Source organism: Mirounga leonina, unplaced genomic scaffold (assembly GCF_011800145.1).
Source record: "Mirounga leonina isolate KUSES-001 unplaced genomic scaffold, KU_Mleo_1.0 Mir_199, whole genome shotgun sequence".
NCBI lineage: Eukaryota > Metazoa > Chordata > Mammalia > Carnivora > Phocidae > Mirounga > Mirounga leonina.
In genome coordinates, this window is record NW_023270498.1 from 14147615 (window position 1) to 14172299 (window position 24685).

At 40.5% G+C, this 24685-nt stretch overlaps 1 protein-coding gene across 2 annotated transcripts in view; it reads left to right on the top strand.

Moving 5' to 3' along the window:
• The first annotated feature begins 898 nt into the window (after nucleotides 1–898).
• The window catches only part of VPS41 (VPS41 subunit of HOPS complex), a 174674-nt gene continuing 150887 nt past the window's right edge, over nucleotides 899–24685 (top strand). Inside the window, exons 1-3 of one of the 2 annotated variants that reach the window (XM_035026532.1) lie at nucleotides 937–957; nucleotides 9742–9780; nucleotides 23986–24039. In XM_035026532.1, the coding sequence (XP_034882423.1) occupies nucleotides 24037–24039 (3 nt within the window). In that variant the 5' untranslated portion in view covers nucleotides 937–957; nucleotides 9742–9780; nucleotides 23986–24036. Of the gene's footprint in view, nucleotides 958–9741; nucleotides 9781–23985; nucleotides 24040–24685 lie in introns of both variants that reach the window. The other variant, XM_035026530.1, reaches the window with a different exon arrangement.

The window sequence follows — 24685 nt, forward strand, 5'->3', positions numbered from 1 at the left end:
GCAGGAGATCTTAGAAACTCTCAGATTGGAAAGGTCAAAACTTAGGGTACTTGGTGCTTGTCTATGGATACATAAAGGCCTTGAGTTGGTCTTTCATCATTCCTTTGTGACTGAGGGATCAGCAGACTGGGAGAGGGACCCCAGCAAGGGTCAGGGGAAGAAGGTTGAGCTAGGGCCATTTAAACCCTGGGGAAAACACAAGTGTCTCACATGAGGCCACAGGAATCACGGGTTGACCAGGCTACAGTTAGAGACCTCCTTTTATGATTTTCTTCTAGGTCACAGGAGGCAAAAGGGGCACCGGGCACCCACCACAAATGACAATTTGTGGTATTTAAAGCAGCAAGCAGTACAAGCTAACCAAATATTTTTGAAGTATAAATTTTTATCTGGTTCTCCACTGCAAAGACTGACTTATGTTTATATTCACTTAATATATTTTTTAAAAAGGACAAGAACAATTGTAGACTAAACAGCATTTGCTAATCACAGAGTCTTTGGCATTAGACACTGCCAAATTCGAATTGTATTCCGCCTCTCACAAGCTGTGTGACCTCTGAGCCATGGTGTTCTCCTCTATAAATGGGGAAAACACTAGGGATTGGTGGAAGGATTAAATGAGAAAATTCATGCAAAACTATAACCCCAGGGCTTGATATATAATAAATATTAGTAACTAATATCACAATCACGGGACCAGTAAGAACAACAATAAAATAAATCATGGAATTAACAATGGTTCTGTTCAAATTCCACAGAGCACAGCTCCACTGAGCTTGGAGAGCCAGAAGCAGAGAGATGAGGCCCAACAGGCTCACCAGCTGGAAAAGACGCGGGGGTCAGATGTTGCTGAAACTACATTTCCCAGCAGCCCCTGGGCCCCAGTGTCTCGGTTTCTCTCATTTCCGGTCTGTCATGTGACTCCCCGGCGGCACCATGGCGGAAGCAGAGGAGCAGGTAAAGGCTGAAACTGCTAGGCGAGGGGGTGAGCGGTGAGGGTGAGGCCGTCGGGGCTTGGAGCGGAGCTTGCGGGGGTGCGGAGCTGTGGGAGGGCGAGGGAGGCCCACAGCCGGGCGCGCGGCTGGCGAAAGTCCATTTCGGGGAGCAGAGAGGCGGGTGGGATGGCTGACACCGTGGGCCGGGCGCGGGGGGGAGCGCTCCGACACACCCCCGGGTTTCGTGAGGCGGCCTTCCTTTGCCGCCGCCTTTGTGGCCTGTCCTCCGTGAAATTTTGGCTTGAAGGCAGCCTGGCTGTCCCAGGGACTGACTGCCCTTGGGGAAGCGTAAGCGATGGCTTGAATTTTGAGGCCAGGTGACTGAAATTTAAGTTCCTTTCCAGTCGAAGTTAAGGCAGTTAGAGTTGATTTGTAAAAGGGCTGGCTAGGAGAGAGTAGATGATGAGTTTTGTTTCATACCTATTGTTTTTAGGTACAAAGCTAGGTCACCTATGGTGTGCAGCACTGGTTAAGTGCATTTGTTCTGGAGCAAAAATATCTAGGCTCCAGTGCTGGTTCTCTTTCTTAATATGTGACATTGGGCTATTTAACTTTAAATATAAGTTGGAGATATAAGAGTAATGTTCTCAGAGACTGGTTTAATGTAGAATAAGTTAGTACAACAGTTAAAGTGCTTAGTAAAAGTTGGGGTCAGTAAAAGTTACATGAGAGTATTTGTTGCTGGCAGGCAGAACATCAGATGGCAAAGCCAGTCCACACTTGGCAATGAGGCGCTTGAGTTTAGAGAAGTTGTTAGTGATGGCGTTAGAGTTATTTTCCTACAGGCAATAGTGGTAGTCAAACTGCATACAGTTTGTTGAAACGAAAAAATGGTATCAAGAAGACAGAAAAGTGCAAAGGCCAGAATGTGAGGAAATACCTTATTTTTCCATTTCCAGGGTCATTTCAGGTTGTCAGTGTTTTTCCTTACAAATTAACAGGGTCATCAGTTTCCATAATTGCCTCTAAAAGGTGATTTATGATGAGCTGTACCATAACAAAAGAAGTTTAGTTGATAATTTATACCATTTGTGACATACTTAATTTACATAATGAAGATTTGCCCTTGGTACATTTGATATATATTAGTAATTAAGAAATAAGGTAGAAATTTGGTTTGGGTGGTCATTGTGATAACAGGAGTGTTGCTTCCAACCACTGAAGCCTCCCTTTTCCAATCCAGTCATTTCAAAGGAAAAATGCTCCTTAAGCACATGTAATTTCATGAGTCATTGCTAGGTTTGATGATAGTGGTAAGATTGGTTTTCACACTGTTGGTCTTTCAGGTTGAAATATAGCTTATTTGTAGTTTGATTTAAAAGCAAAAAGCCAAGATCTTAGATACAAGGTAGTAGAAATGGAGAAAGTTGCTCTTAGTATTTGTTTACTACTGTTTTGTGTAGAAGAGAAGTTTGGCAAAGCTGTCTGATGTAAAAAGCACACATAGAATGTTAGTGATAAAATAAGAATGCTCTGAATTTTTATAGCACTTTTCAGTGTAAACCCTTCACGTCACATTTGGTCCTCACAAAAGAATTCTGTATGGTAAATGTTTATTCTGATATATAAGTCAGGACAAGGCACCTCCTATGTTCCAGACCTTCTAATGGCTTCCTGTTGTGCTCTGAGGAAAAGCCAGGCTCCTTTAGAATACCTGAATTGTCCTATAGGACCTTGCCCCAGATGCTCCTTCTCCCTTTTCTGACTTCATTTTCCACTACTCTTCTCTGCTTTCCTTCTGTCACTGGGCATCAGCTATACGTGGCTTTCTTACTGTTCCTTCAACTGGCTGGCATGTTTCTACCTCAGGGCCTTTGCTCATGCTGCACCCCTTTTTTGACCCCAGATAATCTACAGGGCTTTCTCCCTCAATTCCTTCATGTCTTTGTCCAAGTGTTATCTTTTTCAGTGAGATCTTCTTTGATCATTCTTTGAAACCTCTTTCTTGCATTATTTTCCTTCTTAACACTTAATACTCATCACCATCTGACATAGGACGTTTTAAAATTTCTGTTTATTTGTTCTGTATGTTTTTGTGTTCATTTCTGTATATTCTCCCCATCAGAATGTAAGCTTCAGGATGGCAAGGATTTGTTCACTGCTGTTTGCCTGATACCTAGAATAGTGTCACAATATGTGTTAAATGATTGAATTTTACACATAAGCAAATGGAAATTCAGACACCTAAAGTAACTTATTCAGGCTTGTATCTGTAATAAACCTCCAGTTTTCTATTGCCAAAGCTCACAGTTTTTCACTAGAATACCCCATTCCATCTTTTAAAAAATACTTAAGAACTTAATTCTAATTATTTATTTATTATTATTATTTTTACTTTATGAAATAGAATGAGCCCTTATCACCTTAATAAATGTCCTTCAAGTTGTAATTTCGCCTTTGACACTTTTAACAGTCTGCATACAGTTAGAATAGGCATTCATCCCCCTATCAGTATCATTCTCAAAAAGACCAATATTTTGTCAGTTGCAGAAAGAAGCAAACATTCACCAAAAGTCCTGTTTATTTTTTAAAGCTAGTAAATAATTGTACCTATAGTATCAGTCCTTTATAGATTAAAAATGGTTAGACTTTTCTCACCCTGCTTGATTTGTGCATTTCACAGTAAGGAAGCCATTAAAATCTGGCCTCTTGCGGAGCCTGGGTGGCTCAGATGGTTAAGCATCTGCCTTCAGCTCGGGTCATGATCCCAGAGTCCTGGGATCGAGCCCCACGTCCGGCTCCTGGCTCAGTGGGGAGCCTGCTTCTTCCTCTGCCTCTCCCCCTGCTCGTGCTCTCTCTCTCTGTCTCTCTGTATCCCTGTGTCTTGAGTGAATAAATAAAAAAATCTTAAAAAAAAATAAAAATAAAATCTGGCCTCTTGTATACAGTTTTTTGAAGGCTAAAAGTTCACAAAATTGGAGTTAAATAAGTTTGCTAATTTTTCTGTTCTGCCACTTTGAACCTTTTAGAAAATCTTGACATATTTTTTCCCCCCAGAACGCTTTAAGAACTGAGATGTGTGGGGCACCTGGGTGGCTCAGTCGTTGGGCATCTGCCTTCGACTCGGGTCATGATCCCAGGGTCCTGGGATCAAGCCCCGCATCAGGCTCCCTGCTCAGCAGGAAGCCTGCTTCTCCCGCTCCCAGTTCCCCTGCTTGTGATCCCTCTCTTGCTATGTCTCTCTCTGTCAAATAAATAAATAAAATCTTTAAAAAAAAAAAAACTGAGATGTGTATTAAAATTAGCTACGATGACGGGTTAGGTCAAAGGAAGTTTTTTACCTTGGCATCATGCACTGTAAATACAAGCAAGCAGCCCTTTATGATGAGCAAGACAAAGCTAAATCTCTCCTCTTAACTTTTCTGAGCATTGTATTCTTTGGTGATTGTTTTTTTCCCTCTTTAATTTTAGAAAGAACCAAAATAGTAAGATCTGTACTGAATTAACATAATGTGAAGTAGTTCATAGGCTCTCAAACTAGAAAATCACTTTTTTGGATATGATTGAACATTTTTTTGTCATTGGGAAATCTTTGTTTATGCTGAGAATGCTGAAGGTAGTTTGCAGAAATAACTACATACATATTTTATAGTTCACAGAAAGGGCTAATACCTTATATTCTGCCTGGAAATCTTCTAAACAGCAGTTTTACTTAGCTTTAAAATGATTTATAGTTGACCTTCATTATCACAGATGCCCAACAGTATTTGTTCATATCTCTGTTATGGATAACATTCTGCTTGAAGTCTGGTTGTTTGTGTATTTGTCTTATCTCTACTACAGATTGCTGAGTCCTCAAGAATAAGGACAGAGCTTACTCATGTCTGTATCTCTCAGAAGGCTAGTGCTTTGCAGGTACTAGGTGCTTAATAAAATGTTTAAATGAATTCATTAGGGGGAGAAGAGCCTTCTGAATTGAAAATGTCAAATTATGAGTAAGATGCAGTATAATTCGTGTTGTTTTATCTTAACTTGAAACTTTTTTTTTTAAGATTTTATTTATTTGACAGAGAGAGAGAGAGGGAGAGAGGGAACAAGCAGGGGGAGTGGGAGAGGGAGAAGCAGGCTCCCCACCAAGCAGGGAGCCTGATGCAGGGCTCGATCCCAGGACCCTGGGATCATGACCTGAGCCGAAGGCAGACACTAAACGACTGAGCCCCCCAGGTGCCCTTACCTTGAAACTTTTGGAAGTTAACTAATTCAAATGTATTATAGATTACATTTCCTACATTTTGTACTGTGCCATCCCCCCAGGTACCTGTTCATCTTTCCAACCAACCATCAGGGAACCTAGTCTATTAAAATATTTGATCAGTCAGACCACCTGTTCCTTAAGAGAGTAGCATTTCTTTTTTTGAATTTTCCCTCTACATTTTAGAATTTGGGGAAATGTTATCCTTATCGTAGAGCATTTACTTATTATCAGATGGCAGATCATGAGCACGTATACTCCCATGTGATTGTGCCCTGTGTGTAAAATAAAAGACCAACAAATATTTGCCTCAGTTCTCTTGCCTGCAAGTTGGGGCATTTACTCTCCAGAACTCTTGTGAGTATGAAATGAGATAAAGTATGTTAAAGTGGCCAGCTCAAAGTGTCTTCTGTCAGACAACAGTTTATTATCCAAACTTGGGCTTTGCTCAAGTATGCAGTATTCTCTCTCTCTCTCTTTTTTTTTTTTTTTTTTACAGTTTGATCAAGATCTTTTAAAAGCAACTTCACTAATAACTAAAGAAGAAACAAAGCCCCAAACCAGAGTTTGCTAAAACACAGGATCAGAGAAATTTTCAGAGGATCCACTCTTTACCATCATGAAACTAAATTGTACTCACAAATTAGCTGGACGCACTTATTGCCTTATGGGTTTTTCCTCTCCTCTTTGTCTAGGCTGGCTGGCTGAAGGCCAGTGTCACCAGCTGATTATTCGTGGTCTCTCTAGTACCCATGTTACCACCTTAGGGAGGGAGCACTCCTCAGGTCTGGGGTTCTGTGTTTCATGCAGCTCCCCATTCTTGGCTGTTCAGTCACCCTTGCCTTTGTTTCTTCTGGGAACTTGGTTCCTTCCTCAGTGTTTTTGTTACCAAATGCTTGTGATTCTAAGCTCTAATTTAGACTTACTGCATCAGAATCTGTGAAGATGGGAACATTTGCCTGGGTATTAGCCAGTTCCCCAAACTGAGTTTATGTGATTGTGATGCAAAAGTCAGATTTGGCACTGGGTCACTAGGTCACCTAGCTGGTCCCTTTTTCCACTCTGAGCAGACATCCAGGTTTTCCTTCCTTTGCAGACTACAATGAGTACGGTAGCTAAGCCTGGGGGGCTCAACGGGGTTGGTACCCTGAGTCTGCCCACTCTTGTCCACTCCCCAGGTACTCTTTCATCTTTCCTACTCAACCAGCCTAGTCCTGAGTGCCCCAAACTGGCCACAGCTTCTTTGAGCTTTTTGAAATGGAGGTCTCGATGATACAGGGTTATCAGATATGTGTCCCATAAATATATCTTCTTATCTCTGCCTGTGTCTGACATTGGGATCTCTCTCACCTTGTCTTCCATTAAGCTTAGCTGTGTCACACATTCTGTTGGGAAGGAGAGAAGGTGGCATTGCAGTTGAGTGTTTCAGGTCTATCCCCAAGCCAGGCTGATTTCCTGGGGCCTGGTCTCTGCTCTGTTTCTTCATCCTGCAGACATCGGGCTGGCCTCCCTTGGGTTCCAGCCTCCATTTTCCCCCAAATTCTGCACACTGCCCCCCCCCCCCAACAGTGTATAGATTCAAGTGGTCACACGTGAAGGCACCGGGATTGTTGGATATGTGATTGAATTTAAGGGATTGGTTTGCAAAAGAAGTTGAGTTTAGCTTTCAGCTGTTGCCCAGATTTTGTCCAGCTCTACATTTGCATCACTCTGTGCCTTCTAGCTCATCATATTTGCTTCAAACAGAACAGCGCATTTTTTTATTGTGGTAAAATATAATATTTACCACTTTAACCATTGTTAAGTGTATGATTCAGTAGCATTAAGTCCATTTAAGTCCAACTAACCCCCCATCACTCCCCTCCCCAGCCCCTAGTCTATTCTATTTTCTGTCTCATATAAGTGGAATCTACAATATGTGTCTGGTTTATTTCACTTAGAGAACAGCCCAGTTTTGTAACTTATATTTTCAGGATTTGAAGTTCTTTGCAAGAGAGAATGAGAGAGAGAGAGAGCACGAGATGGGGGAGGGTCAGAGGGAGAAACAGACTCCCGGCTGAGCAGGGAGCCCGTTACGGGACTTGATCTGGGATTTCAGGATCATGACCTAAGCCGAAGGCAGTCGCTTAGCCAAATGAGCCACCCAGGCGCCCCCAGGATTTGAAGTTCTTTAAAAGATAGTGTGAAGTTAAAAAATGTTTGGAAACCACTGACACTGAATTGTACCCTTCCTCACTGTTGAGCCTAGCTTTTGGATCCCTCACTGAGACATTTACTTCCTGTCTTCTGGTTTGCCCCTCAGTCTCTAGAACATTAAGCAGAGGGGCTTACTGAGTGGCTGAAGCTAAGAAATAGCAGGCCAGGCTGATTCCTGAAGGCACTCATGCATTGCATTGGGAGGATTGTGGACAAAAGTGTGATTCTTTTTTTTTTTTTGAGGCCACAGCTACGTCTGGGAGATTTGTGCTGGTGCCGGGGGTCAGTTTGAGAGTGTCTTGGAATAAATATTCTCATTGATACCAGCAGCCACAGGAAGCTTCTCTGACAGCCTGGTTTTCCCCGAAGGCTCAGTTTTCTGAGAGCTGCATGCCTCATGGTGTCAGATGCTGGCATTGCGTGCTTTTTGGTACAGAGCAAGAGTCTAATTTGATTTTGAGTTTTTGGTTGAAATTGCTGGGTTGGGACTTATGCTTTTGTTTTAAAGGAGAACATAAATGGGACATTTGCCCTTTTCCCGCATGTGCCTATTTGAGTGGATTTCAGATAAGAAAAAAAAATGTCCTTAGGTTTAATGGAATTTTTCTGGAAACAGTAATCCAGTGTCCTTCTAGAGTTCTTGAGTTGGGGAATAGGAATCTAGGTGCAGGTCATTGGCATGGTTATCAAAGCCTCATTTTGCTGATGTTAGTAACTTAATATTCAGGAATAGTCAGGGACAGAAAGGGTGTCAGAAGTCATTAGGTTCAGCCTTTAAGCCTCGGTGTTCTTACCTCAAGGGTCATTAGGAAATTCTAAGATGCTAGGTGCAAAGCATTTAGCATTGTGGGGATATATGTAATAGATGTTCAGTAAAGATGTCAGAATAGTGACTGTTAATAATAAATGGAGTGTGTCCAAAAGAGAAGGTTCAGGATGGTAAGTGGACGAGAACTAGGATCTGGGGATGGTTAGCACAGAGGAAAAACAATTTAGAAGGGCAGGCGTGATACGTGTCATTAACTCTGTGGAGAACTGTCAGGTAGTAGAAGAATTGGATTTTTTATGTGTCTTATTGGTGCTAAGAACAAAACTTACTGTGGAGAGAGTGTAGCTCCAAATTAATAAGAATTTTCTAATACTTAGAAGAACATTCAAACTAAATGGGCTGCATTGGGATTTAGAGCAGATTCTTGGGTTCATTGTGGGTAATGATACAACAACAATAAAATTCTTAAGTACAGGTAACATTCGTCCCCATTTTACAGATGGCCTTTCAGAGCAGGAACTGTATTGTCCACAAGGCCATTCCATAGGCTGCCTGCCACCTGCCAGGTTCTTCCTAGTTTTTCATGAATGAAATTAAAATGTTTTCAAACACCAGATTTGTGTTTATCCTGCTATACAATTTGCACCGAGTAATATATGCATCTAACTTGCTTTAAAATGTTTATTTTTTTCTTGAAAAATATTAGTTACATCTAAAATGTCCTTGCCCCATTTTTTTGTTCTTTCTTTATCTCATGGATTGTTGTAAAATGCTTACATTCAGTGTCAGCATATTAGTTGTAACCTTTTATTGCTATTGATATCTATAAGTACGTTAAGTAAATCTTCATTTTGCTGACCTCTTTGAGGATGCGTGGCATCAGCAGATTCTCTCTTTCAGTGGACAGGTGAGAGATTAGCAGGATCAAGTCAATTTTTCCCTTTTTGCTTTGTTTTCTCCAGAGCAGCAAGATTCATTGTCTAGCAAGGGGGAAACTGTGTTAAATGGCAGAATTTGTCTTCCGGTTAATGGTTTAAAGAGTGAATGTAAATTATAGAGCTTGTTTGCACAATGTCTGTTAGGTACCACTCTAGGGGAATTCTTTTGTAAAAAGCTGTTTAAGCAAGACAATCATTTTGACTTCAGATTAATAGCGCAGTGATTAATAGCACAAGGGCTTTTCAGTATAAAAATTGGCTTACAGATAATTTGAGATGGCAGTTTCCTCTTCCCTTCCAAGATCAGTAAGCCTACTTTGCCAGACCCATTTCCATTTTTAGCGAAGGAAAGAGCCTTCTGTATACTCACATGACAGTTCCTGGGGCCATTCATTAACCTACTGACCACTCGAGGGAGGTCAGCAGGAGCCGGGGGTCTGAGTGGCCCCAGAGTAACCATCTCAATCCTGCCAGATGTGGAAAGTTGTGGGAGGCCTATGAGAGTCACGCCGTGTGGGGTCCTTTCAACTGTAGTTGCAAATTAGTTCCCAGAAAAGGCAGGTGGATGTTGGTGGTGGGGATGTGGTAACTCTTTTCCCTTATCTTATTCTTTTGTCATCCTGACCGTTTTCCCCCCTCTATGCTTTGTAGGAAACCGAGTCTCTCGAAGAATCTACAGATGAGTCTGAGGTAAGGTGGTCGTTTGGGAGCCTGAGGATTTCTTGCTTACCATGTTATCTTGACCTTGTTCTGCCTTGTTAAATGTGACATTGCTGGGGCCTGGGGTTGTAAAGTAGGGCCATAGATGATTGAGCCTTGGGGAAGAACGTGACAATTGTCTTTAAAAATGTTAAATGGATTGACTTAAATGAACAGGAAAAGGAATGCTTTCTCCTGATCTTGAATAGTAATTTAACCTGAAGTGTGTTGGCAGTGGGAAATTTGATGCAAAGTTTTACAGACTAATCTTGACACAGAAAATCTGTTATTTTAGGGGCCCCTGGGTAGCTTAGTCGGTTAAGCATCTGACTCTTGATTTCAGCTCAGGTCATGATCTCAAGCCCAAGTTGGGCTCCCCGCTGGGTGTGGAGCCTGCTTAAGATTTTCTCTCTCCCTCTGCCCCTTCCCCCTCCACCACTTTTGCGTGGGATCTTTCTCTCTTTCATAAATAAATAAATAAATAAATAAATAAATAAATAAATAATAAATTTTAAAGCAACCACTGTAGGTTCTGCAATATTTATTCTTTCTTCATTCTTCTAATGAATACGACATGCTCACTGGTGTAATTTCTAAATCATTGAAATTATAGTTTATTTCATAAAATAAGGAAAGTAACTACTCGAAAAACTATTAAGGAGCTAAGTTGTGCTAAAGATTATATTTTAAGGAGAATAAAGTAATATATAAGGGTGGGCTTTTTAAAAAAATTTTTTTAAGAGTATGCATAAGATATAAGTTTAACACAAATTAGTGAACTTACAATTTTATGGATGGACTAATAATGATAATCATATTTTTTCCTTTTATTATTTCATTTAGCTCAGAGGAATGAAAAAATATCTATGATAACCTGCTGGAAATTCACACCAATGTGACTGTAACCAGTATAGTCTATAAATTTAGGTTGATATTGTATATAGTGATTATCTGGATTTTGTTTGCTTTTTCAGGGAAAAGACAGCCTTAAGCATATTCATCTAGAGAACATGTTATATATTACGCTGTTAGGCATTTGCAGTTTGGCCATAAAGGCATGGTTCCTAATGTTTGCACTGCTGAGGACCTCAGATCCTCTCTTTGGGGCTCCCGATAAGGCACTACAGAGTTTGCTTATAGATACGGTGTAATACGTGTTGATGTTTAATCAAATACTGAAAAGCAGTTTAGCTTACCATTCTCATTTTTGGAGATTTCTGGTTAACCCATATTCTCAGAATCACTGGTATAGAATTCTGCAGTGTTGGAATCCTGTCCAAGAATTTCATTTCAGAGGTGAGGAGGATGTTGGCAGCCACCTAAATAAATCTTTCCACACATCCTTCAGATACTAAACAGATCCATAAGGAGAGCAAACAAAAGACACATAACTCATGCCTCCAACGTAATCAGGAAACAGGGTGTGCTGTAAACTTCAGTATAAGTGGGGAAATACATATCCAAAACCATTTATTAAAGAAAATGCACTTCATTTACCCGTGTAACTAAGAGACCTAGTAAACCATTTAAATACCTCATCCCCTTCGCAGGAGCTGTCCAGGCAATATGAGACTTGGAATGGCAGGGAGCATCCATTCAAAAAAATATAGTAAGAAAATCAAGTGAGAACCAAACATTTTCAGCTAAAACGATCAGCAGCATAGCACTCCATCATGAATTGAATGTCTTTAAACAAGCATTTGCAGATAGGAAAAACTATCTTTCCACCAGAAATTTTAAAACTCAGAATAGAAATGGACAAAAAACTAGGAAGGGAGGAAGTAAGAGTTGACCACTCAGGAAAGAAATGAAAGGAAAAGATCGTTCTTTTAAAATCGAAGGAACTGAGACCCCCAAAGGTAACCTGACTGTCTAACATCAGACACCTGGTTCACGGGAGAAATGAGTTCAAACTCTAGCCCCCAGATCTGGGCTCTTCCTATCATTTTGCCTCCTGGCTCTGGTGTCTTCTGCATCGGCTGGGACTGAGGGACTGTGGAGGCAGGTCTTCATATCTCAGCTATACTTTATACCTGCTGTGTGGCCGTGGGCATAACATCCAGCTCCTGTATTCCTCAGTTCCCTCATGTGGTTCCTGTGTGTGGTTGTGGTTAGGGTTAGGTAAGATTGCTGTTTGCGAAGCATCTCATGGGAAACCCTCCATGAAAGCTAGTGGTCCTCAGCCTGTATTTTAGAAGTAGTGCTGGTGCTTCTTTTGCAGCTTCAGCTGTGAGGCTTGGAGAGACTCCCCGAGACTCTGGGACACAGAGTGGCTACTTTCCCAGGTAGTACAGCTTCTAGTCGGTTCATGGGCCAACAAAGGAGTCAGGCTGGTGATAGGCCAAGTTTGGGCTTTTAAGTATAGTGAGTTGGTTTATAATCTAATCTTTGGAGCTGTATGTCCTGGTGTCTCAGTTTGAATCACTTTCCAGATCCAGGATCGAGATTGTGAGACATTGTTCTGTTGCCAAAGAATATTTTTCCTTTTCTCTTCTTCCTCTATCACCCCAGTGGGTTTTGCACTGTTAATTTGGCTTTTACAGGGCAGGCATTTCCTTCATGTACTTCTGCCTCTTTATTCAAGTGCTCAAATAGTTTCCATTTCTGCAAATAACAGTTGTAATAATTTATCTGCTCCCTTATGAAATACTGCATTTCTTTTAGACTGGGCTTTTATACTGGGAAGACCCTAGCGTTAGGTTATTCTGAAATTCTTCTTTTTAAAATTTTTAAATTCATTTTTAATTAAAAATTTTTTAATTGTGGTAAAATGCATATAACAGAATTTGCCATCTTGGGGCACCTGAGTGGCTCAGTCAGTTAAGCGTCGACTCTTGATTTCAGTCATGAGATCAGGCCCTGTGTTGGGCTCACGCTCAGTATGAAGTCTGCTTGAAATTCTCTCTCCCCATCTCCCCACCACTCGAGCTCTCTAAATAAATAAATAAAATCTTTAAAAAACTTGCTGTCTTACCATTTTTAAGTGTACAGTTTAGTATTGTTAAGTACATTCGCATAGCTGAGCAGCCTACCTCCAGAACTTGTTCATCTTACAAAACTGAAACTCTGTGCCCATCAAATTACAGCTCCCCATTCTTCCCCCACCCCCCACCCCCTGGCAACTGCCCTTCTACTTTCTGTGTCTGAATTTGACTGCTCTAGATATCTCATATTAGTGGAATCTTGCAGTATTGGTCTTTTTGGAACTGGCTTATTTCATTAAGCAGCATGCCCTCAAGGTTCATCTATTTTGTTGCATGTGTCAGAGAATTTCCTTCTTCTTTAAGGCTGAATAATATTCCACAGTATGTCCATACCACATTTTACCTGTTGATCCACTGATGGATACGACACTTGAGTTGCATTTACCTTTTGACTTTTGTGAACAATGTTGCAATGAACATGAGTTTAAAAAATATCTCTTTGAGACAACTGTTTTTCATTCTTTTGGATATGTACCCAAAAGTGGAATTGCTGGATCACATGGTAATTCTATTTTTAATTTCTTGAGGAATCGCTATACCCATTTTCCATAGAGACTGCACCACTTTATGTTCCCAGCAGGAATGAACAGGGGTTCTCATTTCTCCACATCTGTGCCAACACTTGTTTTTTCTCTTTTTCTGTTTGTTTTTATAGTAACCTTCCTGACAGGTTGTGGTTTTCTTTCATTTTCCTAGTGTTTACGTGATATCAAACATCTCTTCATAAGCTTGTCGGCCATTTGCATATTTTCTTTGAAGAAATGTCTATTCAAGTCCTTTGCCCTTTTTTTTTAAGATTTTATTTATTTATTTGACAAAGACAGCGAGAGAGGGAACACAAGCAGGGGGAATGGAAGAGGGAGAAACAGGCTTCCTGTCGGGCAGGGAGCCTGACGTGGGGCTCGATCCCAGGACCCTGGGATCATGACCTGAGCCAAAGGCAGACGCTTAACGACCGAGCCACCCAGGCGCCCTCTTTGCCCATTTTTGAATCATGTTGTTTTGTTTTTTGTTGTTGAGTTGAGGAGTTCTTTATATATTCTGGATGTTAGTCCTTATCAGATAAAGATGGATGGATGGATAGATAGATAAAGATAGAGATATACCTATTGTATTTATGTGTAACTCAACAACTTGTGAATAGGATAGATGAATAGATGGATTGACATATAGATACACATCTATAGAGTTGTGATTTAACTATGTATAAAGAATATAAATAATGTAATATATAAAGAATATATCTATCTCTCTATATATACCTATTCAGTTATACAGTTTGCAATATTTGAATAATTCCTCCCATTCCATAGGTTGCCTTTTCACTGTTGAGTGTATTCTTTGATGCATAGAAGTTTTAAAATTTTGATGTAGTAGAGTTTATTTTTGCTTTTCTCCCTGTATCTTGGTGTCATATCCAAGAAATCATTGCCATGTCCAGTGTCATTGAAGTTTTTCCCTTATGTTTTCTTCCAACTTCTCATTTTGTGTGTTCAAGAAAGGAATATTAACTGCTCAAAATTGTCTGTGTTTTCTTCATTATTCTTGAAACCTGTAACCAAACGAAATGAAATTGCCGGGTGTAGTATAATTAATGTAATCGACAGTGGTGTATATGTCAGCACGTAAAACTTTTGAGAATTTTAAGTTGACTTTGCAGTTAAAGTAGAAATTCAGGGGTGCCTGGGTGGCTCAGTCGGTTGAGCAGTTGCCTTTGGCTCAGGTCATGATCCCAGGGTCCTGGGATGAGCCCCACATCAGGCTCCCTGCTAAGCAGGGAGCCTGCTTCTCCTTTCCCTCTGCTGGCCTGACGCTCCCCCTGCTTGTGCTCTCTCTCTCTCTCTCTGTGTCAATAAATAAAGTTTTTTAAAAAGTAGAAATTCAAAACTGTATTAACAACCAAGAGAGTAAGTATGTTATTTAATAGGTAACATAGTTAAGGGTCTTGCCTTCATGTTAATACTAAATGAGTTGTGGCAAATTTTGTAGGATAACTAACTAAAGTGTTCCTTGCCTCTACTATTTTTTGTTTCTAATATATAATCCACTGTGTATTCCACCTTGATATGACAAGCCAGACTGTTTCTTAAATGGTGTTTTACTCTTGAAAAGCATAACACAGAAGTGTGTAACACAGAAGTATGTGTTCAAAAGAACTTCATTCCCATTTTGAAGCTCTAAGCTGTTTTCAGCGCTTGGGGACGATTGCTATGGTATGGGTGGTGGCAGAGTGCTGCAGGAGCCCAGAGGAGTGGCTGATTAGTCAGGAACAGCTTCGTTTGGAGTCGTCAAGAGTTAAATATGGAAGATGAATCTAGGCAGAGGCTGGGCGAGTCTTTGGGAAGAGACTGAGTGATGAAAGTGCATGCACATAATTGAAAATAGAGCTACCATACGATCCAGCAATTGCACTACTGGGTATTTACCCCAAAGATACAAATGTAGGGATCCGAAGGGGTACGTGCACCCCAATGTTTATAGCAGCAATGTCCACAATAGCCAAACTGTGGAAAGAGCCAAGACGTCCATCGACAGAGGAATGGATAAAGAAGATGTGGTATATATACACAATGGAATATTATGCAGCCATCAAAAAGAATGAAATCTTGCCATTTGCAATGACGTGGATGGAACTGGAGGGCATTATGCTGAGCAAAATAAGTCCATCAGAGAAAGACATGTATCATATGATCTCACTGATATGAGGAATTCTTAATCTCAGGAAACAAACTGAGGGTTGCTGGAGTGGGGGGTGGGGTGGAAGGGATGGGGTGGCTGGGTGAGAGACATTGGGGAGGGTATGGACTGTGGTGAGCACTGTGAATTGTGCAAGACTGTTGAATCTCAGATCTGTACCTCTGAAACAAATAATACAATATATGTTAAAAAAAAAAAAAAGAAGAAGATAGCAGGAGGGGAAGAATGAAGAGGGGGAAATCGGAGGGGGAGACGAACCATGAGAGACGATGGACTCTGAAAAACAAACTGAGGGTTCTAGAGGGGAGGGGGGTGAGAGGATGGATTAGCCTGGTGGTGGGTATTAAAGAGGGCACGTTCTGCATGGAGCACTGGGGTTATACGCAAACAATGAATCATGGAACACTACATCAAAAACTAATGATGTAATGTATGGTGATTAACATAACATACTAAAAAAAAAAAAAAAAAAAAAGAAAGTGCATGCACGTTTGGCCAACCAGCTGGGAGGCGCTCGATGTGGCTGGAATGTGGAGGAAGGTGGGGACATGAGGCTGGACAAGGAAGCTAGGGTGAGGTGGTAGAGCTACTAATGTGTCAAACCAGGCAGTTTGGACTTGATCTGATGGACATTGGGGAGCCAGCGAAAGCCTTGATTGTTGGGGGTGGGGCTAGGGGCTGGTGACAGATGAACTGGAAGGAGAGACTCATGGCAGGAAGTTCTAGTGCAAGTGCCTAAAGAGATAACAGGGATGTAGGAGTCTGGGCTAGGCAGGAGCAGAAAACAAGAAGGAAATGCTTCGCAAGTTCAGTCAAGAGGAACCGTGGGATAGTATGTGAGACGAACTCGGTAGGGGAGTCCAGAGGATTCCAAAGCGTCTAGCTCAGCTGTGTTGTAAGAAATTGACTAAACTCCACTCTTAGGCAGTTAAAGGAAAAGGACGTTTTAAACCTGAAGTTGATTATCTCTATTCAATTTTTTCCTTTGAAGTGGTACTTTTCTAGTCCATTGGTGACTCCTTTTATAATGGTTTTGATCAGGCTGAAACAAATAATATGCTTTCATATTAAATATGTTTTTAAAGAAAAGCAAACGATCAAGCTAATATCTGGGATTTTATTTTTAAAATCCTACAAGTTACTTGCTTTAGAGGAGCTTCTGAGCTCTCTTTGGAGCAAAGGTGGTGTAGTGGAATGAGCAGTGTTCAGACTATTTTGATAATGAAGATTATTACAAAAACAAACACATTTAGTGTAGGAAACAGCAGTTGGCACTTTAGATATATTCACTAGCCCAAGTTTTGGCCATGATTATTGCTTCTATTTTACAGGTGAAGAAACAGACTTAGAGTGTTTAGGTGAATGCCAGGGTCACCCGCTGGTAAATGCATTAGAATCCCGCAGTTGGACTCCAGAGCCTGGTCTTCCACTGTGTGGTTACACTGCCTCCGACTTCCCTGTGACCTCTCTAATTTTATTCCAGACTCTTCCTCTGTGTACCTTTGTAGAATTGGACAAGATTAAAAAAAAAAAAAATTCTCCCTTGGAACTCCTGCCTATGTATAAAATGATATTTTGGCTGATGTTACAGATTGTGGCTTGTTCAACGAAAATACCAATTTCAGAATTTTTGAACTTTGCCTTCTCTAGAGAATAGAGAATTGTCTTGCTAATTTATGGATAACAGTGATAATTATAATAAACTCATGTTTTGTCATAAAAGAATGTTATTTATTTAGAAAATAGTTATAAACATTTATAAAAATATTAAATAAATGTTAGTTACTAAGTTATATCCCCTTTGAAAAGTACATCCATCTTTGTGTGTCAGAATTTAGCTGCAAGAGTGTTCATTGCAACTTTGTTTATAATATAAAAATTTGGAAACAAGCTAAAAGTCCAGAAAGAAATTGTATTATCTTTATAATTGATAAAAGCATTTTACAGAAATGTCCCTGAGAGCCGAGGCTGGCAAGCTGTTGCTGTGAAGGTCTACACAGTAAATATTTAAAGCTTTGCAGACAGAGAGCCAGTATTGAGGATATTATATAGGTACGTAACCATATAAAAATGTAAAAACCTGCTTGAAAGCTGTATAAAAACAGACATCTGGCTAGATGGGCTGGTTGTAGTTTACTGATTCCTGATTTTGGGTATAATATAATTTTTTTCCACCCTCCCAAGTCCTCATGTAAGCATAGAAAAAACAGCAGGACCATAGTGTCACTGGGTTATGTGATTCTTAACTTTATTTACTATCATCTGCCTTCATTTTCCAAGTTTTTACAAATATGAATACTTACATACTTAGCAAAACAATGCAATTATTATTTTTTTTTAACAAAACACATCCATCTCTGTACATATTCTTGTAGTCTTTTGTCTCAATGTTGCAGAACTTTTGGGTTGTAAAGCAGTGGGACTCAAAATGAGACTGCATGTCTTTCCTTCCTTACCTCACACTCAAACGAGGGAGTTAGGGAAAAGGTTTGGTTTATTTCTTGCTCTCTTTATTTCAGCCAAGATTACATAAAGCAAAAATTGTTTTTAGCTCTAGTAGACAATTTTTCTTAAGATATTTTTTTTAAAGTTCTAAATGTTGAGAGAAGTGTAGAATCACATGCACTTGTAAGAAATAACAGAGATTCTCTATACCCTTCACCCAGTTCCCAAAGGGTAGCATCTTGCATCTCTCCGGTGCAGCATCCCAATCAGGAAATCAATATTGATAACAATCCAGAGACCTGACTCAGATTTCACAGGTTTTACATGCACTCATTTGTGCACGTGTGCATACATATGTTCATTCTGTGCACTTTTGTCTCATGTGAAGAGTAACGTGACCGCGACTGCGGTCAAGGTGCAGAACTGTTCACCACTAGGTTCCCTTTTATGGTCACCGCCACTCCCTCCCCAGCTCCCCCCCCCCCCCCCCCCAGCTCTGCCATCTGTTCTCCTTCCCATAATTTTGTCATTTTGAGCACATTATATGAATCAAACCATAAGGTGTGTAACATTTTCAGATTGACTTTTTCTACTCTGCCAATTTGTCTTTTAATTGGTGTGGTTAGATCATTCACATTTAAGGTAATTATTGACATGTTAGGGCTTAAGTCTCCCATCTTTTTGCTGTTTCCTCCGCTTTTCATTTCTCTTGTTTCTCATTTCTTCCCTTTCTGTGAGTTAATTGAACTTTTTTTTAAGGTTCTATCTTAAAACTTTATTCATAGTTTTTTTTTTAAGTGTATTACTTTGTATGATTTTCTTAATGTTGCTCTAGGTATTAAAATATGCATCTGTAACATATCAGCCTACTGGTATCCATGATATTTTACCACCTACAATTTCTGGTCAAGTATAAAAGCCTTACTTTCATTTATGTCCCTCTTTTGTTCCCACGTTTTAAGCACAGTTGTCTTAATATTTACATTTTTTAACACCATAGCAGAGTTGGTATTAAACTTTTTGCTTCAACTATCAAATATTACCTTAAAAACTCATAATTTACTATACTTACCCTTATTTTCACCCATTCCTTTGTTCATTTTAATGTTCTAAGCCTTCTGTTATCTTCTATCTTTTGCTGCTTTCTACTTAGAAAACTTCTTTGATCTTTAGGGGTCATTGTGCAAGCCACAAATTCTCTTGTGTTTTTTATCTGAGAATGTCTTTATTTCCCATTCATTTTTGAGGGATATTTTCACCAAATATAGCTTTTGTGGTTGACAGTTCTTTTCTTTCAGAACCTGAGAAATGTTCTGCCATTTTCTTCTGGCCTCTGTCATTTCAAATGACAGATGTGTTGTCCTTGATGCTTCCCCGTAAATAATGTGTCCTATTTCCCTGGCTGTTTTCAAGATTTTTTTTTTTTTTTTTTTTTGCCTTAGTTTCCAGAAGTGCAGTTATGATTATGATGTCTCTTGGTGTGGATTTCTTTGATTTATCTTAACTGGAGTTTGCTCAGCTTCTTCAATCTGTAGGATTGTGTCCTTCACCAACTTTGGAAAGTTTTCAGCCGTTATTTCTTTGAATACTTTTTCAGTTCCACTCTCTCTTCTCCTTCTGGGACTTGAGTAATTTGAATGTTAGCTCTTTTGTTATTGTTCCACAGGTCCCTGAGACTCTGTTCATGTATTTAGTCAGTTTTCTGTCTTGTTCAGGTTGGGTAAATTCTATGGATCTGTTCTCAAGTTCATTGTTTATGTTCTCTCTCATATGCACTGTACTGTTGAGCCCATCCACTAAGTTATTTCTTTTGGTTATTTTATTTGCCAGTTCTAAAGTTTCCGTTTTTTGTTGTGTTGTTTTTTTTTTAACTTCTATTTCTTTGCTGAGATAGCCTATTATTTCATTTGTTTCAAGAGAATTTATTATTGCTTATTGAAGCACTTTTATGATGGCTGCTTTAAAATCCTTGCCAGATAATTCTAACATCTGGTTCATTTCATATAATACACATTTTAATGAAGACAGTATTTAAATCATGAAGAAGCATCAGTTTAATTTTTTCAGATCCATTTACTATGTGCCCTGTGTTGTGCTGAGTGCTTTGCATGGATTATTTCATTTAAGATGAACCACAATCCTATCAGGTACTATAGTAGGCAGGAGAGGTCGGCTATGCCACAGTAACAGTTCCAAAATTGTAACAGCTTAACACAACACTGACTTATTTCTGAGTGTAATCAGTGGTGCAGAGAGAAGAAGTTGTGGCATCAACATTACAGAAATGTCATCATTTTCCATAGGGTCTTTCCTGTCAATGGACCAGAAACAATATGCTGTGGCGTACTTTGGCCATAGAGCTGGAATCTGAAGCAGCTCTGCTTTGTGGAGAGATGTATTTTCTTTCTTTCTTTTTTTTTTTTTTTTTTACAGATTTTATTTATTTATTTGAGAGAGAGAGAATGAGAGACAGAGAGCATGAGAGGGAGGAGGGTCAGAGGGAGAAGCAGACTCCCTGCTGAGCAGGGAGCCCGATGCGGGACTCGATCCCGGGACTCCAGGATCATGACCTGAGCCGAAGGCAGTTGCCCAACCAACTGAGCCACCCAGGCACCCCGGAGAGATGTATTTTCTTAAACCTGGCTTACTTTGAATAGGTTCTAGAAGTATATTCCACCTTTTCTTCAAAGAGTTTAGTGTGCCATACAAAGAGCTTTGCAGTAGAAGCACCAGATAGTTAGCCTAGCATTTCAAGATGAAACTTGCACAGCAAAGAGAGAAATAACAAGGGAAACCATCAGGCTAAGGAGGGAGCGGCAAGGAAAGAGAAGAGCCCGTAATGAGACAGAGAAGTAGTGTGTTCTGTACCAGGTGAGCGTTCCAGCAAATGCAACTCAGTAGCTAAACTAAAGCTCAGTCTGCCAGTAGTATGTTCCTTTGAAGTGAAGATCGCATGTAAATCACCGTACCCTGGGCCTGAGCCTGGGCCTGGCATGTAATAGCAGTTAATTAGTGTCATTGCTCTTTTTCTTTTTGCTACCATTATTAATAAATGTGCCTCCTAAAGAGATGCCCGTTCACATCTGGCTCACTTCTCGCAGATATCATGATCAGAATGCCTTGAATATGTTAGCTATATTAATTTTAATAAGTGGATGGACAAGTAGCTCAACCTATTTAAAATAAACCTACATGCAATTTATGTTAAATGAGAAATGAATATTAAAATGCAACTTATGGATGCATCAGCCACCAGGATTGTTCTTTTTCAATTTTGTTAAAATGAAAACCAGTCATTGTGAGAAATCAGGAGATAGCTTTTTTTTAATCAGAAAATGCATCACACAAAAATTATTTATTTATCTTTTCTGGTGGGTAGAACATTGTGAATCATTTATTGAAACTTAAATTGATTTTTTACATGTATTAATTTTAATAAATTTAGAGCAACTAGTAACTAAAATGGTAATGTACCTTGTTATGAGATTGATTGCTGAGAAAAATGGAGCATGGAGTTATAATATATCCTTCCAAATAGCCTTTGGATCAAAAATTTGCTCTTTCATTTAATGAGCTATTAATATTAACAGGTTTTGCTGATTATTGCATCACCCAGGCCTGGATAAACATTCTCTTTGAAGCATATATTATAAAAATTATATGTTTGGAAACTCAGTAGAAACTTTCCGGATGCAAATACAGATTTGTGAACCTGTATTTCTGCCATTTGTTAGAGATCAAAAAGATGAACAGGACTCTGGTATGACATATCTTTGAACAGAATTTATAATTTCGCTACCTAGGAGAGAAATTATTTTAGGCAGTCCAAGATGGACTGATCATTTTATTTATTCGGCAAATATTTATTGAGTACTTTTATCTTCTGGGTGCTGGGCTATACCAGTCTTTGATGGAGGAGTAAACAAAAACATATTTGGTGGTAATAAATGTTGTAGATAAAAATAACATTGGATTAAGGGACTCTGGAGCGGGCTGAGGTGCTGTTTCATCTGGTGGTCAGGGAGAGCCTCTCATAAGATGACATTTGAGTAAATATATGGGAGAAAGGTCTTGTGGGTAAAAGGAAGAGCAAACACAATACCTTCAAGTAGGGTTGCTGGACGTCTTTGAGGATGCGAGTGGGGCTGAGTGTTAGGAAATGAAGTAGTGAGTGGCCAGAACACAGAGCCTGTAAATCAATTTATGGACTTGGTTTTTACTCTGAGTAAAATGGGAAGCCATTGGAGGCTGTGGTTTTAGTGAGAGCGCTCTGGATGCTGTTTGAATACAGTCTTGGAGACAGCAAGTAGGAAGCAGCAAGACCAATTAGGAGGCTTTGGCAGAGCTCCAGTTGGAGGTGATGAAGGATTTAGGATAGTTTTTGAAATAGAGCCAGTAGATTTCTTGACTAGGACGTTGGGGTGTAAATGAAAGAGAGGAATTAAGGGTGGAGTTGTGAACTGAGATAGGATAAGACTCTGGCTAGCACTGGTTTTGGTGCTCAGGGTAAGGTGTTGGTGGTAGGATAAATCAGAAGTTCCATTTTGGCTATTGTAAGTTGGATATGTCAATTAGGCATCCAAGTGGAAATGTCAAGTATGTAGTTGGATAAAGACCAGAGCATGGGCTGGAGATAAGAATTTTGGGGGTGGGGGGTGGGGGGTGCACTTGGGTGGCTCAGTTGGTTGAGTGTCCACCTCTTGATTTCGGCTCAGGTCATGATCTCAGGGTCATGAGATCGAGCCCCATGTTGGGCTCTGCACTCAGTGTGGAGTCTGCTTGAGATTCTTTCTCCCCCTCTGCCTCTGCCCCACCCCCTGCTTGCACACTCTCTCTCTCAAAATAAATAAAATCTTAAAAAAAAAGAAAAGATTTTTTGTTTGTTTGTTTGTTTTTTAAGATTTTGTTAGAGAGCAAGTGTGCATGAGCAGTGGGGAGGAGCAGAGGGAGAGGGAGAAGCAGGGGGAGCCCGATGCTGGACTCCATCCCAGGACCCTGGGATCATGACCTGAGCTAAAGGCAGACACCTAACTGACTGAGCCACCCAGGTGCCCCATGAGATAAGAATTTTTGAGTCAGCATTTAGATGGTGTTTAAAACAATGAAAATGGATGAGATCATTTAGGGCCTGAGGTCAGATAAATGAGAAGCCTGATACCTGGACCTGAGGGGTACTACAGCATTTTTGAGATCTGAGAGATGAAGGGAAATAGCAAAGGGCACTGAGAAGGAGTAGCCAGTGAGATAGGAAGAAAGCCAAATGAGAGTGGTGTCCGAGAAGCTGAGGGAGGAATGCATCTCAGGAAGAAGGGCATGGCCAACTGTGCCGAATGCCATGGAGAGGAGTAAGAAAAGGACCTCTAGGGACTGACCCTTGAATCTGCAAAGGTGAGGCCACTGGCCATCGATATAGGAGCAGCTGTGGTGGCTCAAGGTGGTGGGGGTGGTGTGGGGCCCGACTGGAATGGGCTCGAGAGAGATTGGGTTGGCAGAATGTCTTTGGTGCTCTCAGAACTTCTTGTACTGCGTGTCTCAAAATGGTGATATCTAGAATGCTTATAAGGGACATATTTGTTGAGTGGCTGTTAGGGAGAGAATGTGTATTTAGCCCTTGTCATGTCACGAGAAGGCTTTCATTAAGCATGCTGCTGCTGCTGTTTTGTTATTTTTATTCTTTTTTTTTTTTTTTTTTTTTTTTTTGGGGGGGGGAGAATGAGAGAGAGGGAGTACATGAGAGGAGGGAGGGTCAGAGGGAGAAGCAGACTCCCCACTGAGCAGGAGCCCGATGCGGGACTCGATCCAGCGACTCCAGGATCATGACCTGAGCCGAAGGCAGTGGCTCAACCGACTGAGCCACCCAGGCGCCCCTGTTATTTTTAATCTACTTCGGTGCCAGGTACTTTCATGAGGGCTGGGCCCTATCCATGGGGTCTCACTAGCAGAGCTGCTTGTGAATGAATAAATGAATTGATTTCACGAATCCTTACAACATTTATATGAAACTGGCATTCTGTTCTTATTTTGGGGATGGTGAAACCAGGACTTTGAGAGGTCTCTTTGTCAAAAACAGATATCGAGGACCTCCTGACTCAAGCTGAGAACTGTTTTACCAAGCAGAATAATGGTAAGCAGAGTAATGATCCCCAAAGATGTCTGTGTCCCAGTCCCTGGAACCTGTGAATGTTATATTACATGGCAAGAGAAATTAACGTTGCTGATGGAATTAAGGTTGCTAATCAACCAACTATAAAATAGGGAGAGTGTTCTGGATGATCCAGGTGGGACCACTGTAGTCACAAGAGTCTCCACAAGTGGATGAGAGAGGTAAAGGAGGCCAGAGTGATGTGATGTAGGAAGATCTTGACCCACCTTTGCTGGTTTTGTGGGTACAGGAAGGAGGGGGCCCATAGGCAGGGAATGCAGGTGGCCTCTAGAAGCTGGAAAAGATGAGGAAACAGATTCTCCCCTAGAGCCTCCAGAGGAATGCAGCCCTTCTGGCATCTTGATTTTTGCCCAGTGGTATCTGTACTGGACTTAACACACCAAATTTCTGTTGTTCCAAGCCACTGAGTGTGATAATTTGTTACAGCAGCCATAGGAAACAAATACAGTAAATAATGTGATTGGATGATCTTATTCCCTTAGCACTTTTCATTCAGCGCAGAAAACTGTTGTAATGAAACTGCTAACGGACCCTCTGGTGCACGGGTGGCGCCACTCTAGATAACTAGTAGGGACCCTCTGGTGCACGGGTGGCGCCACTCTAGATA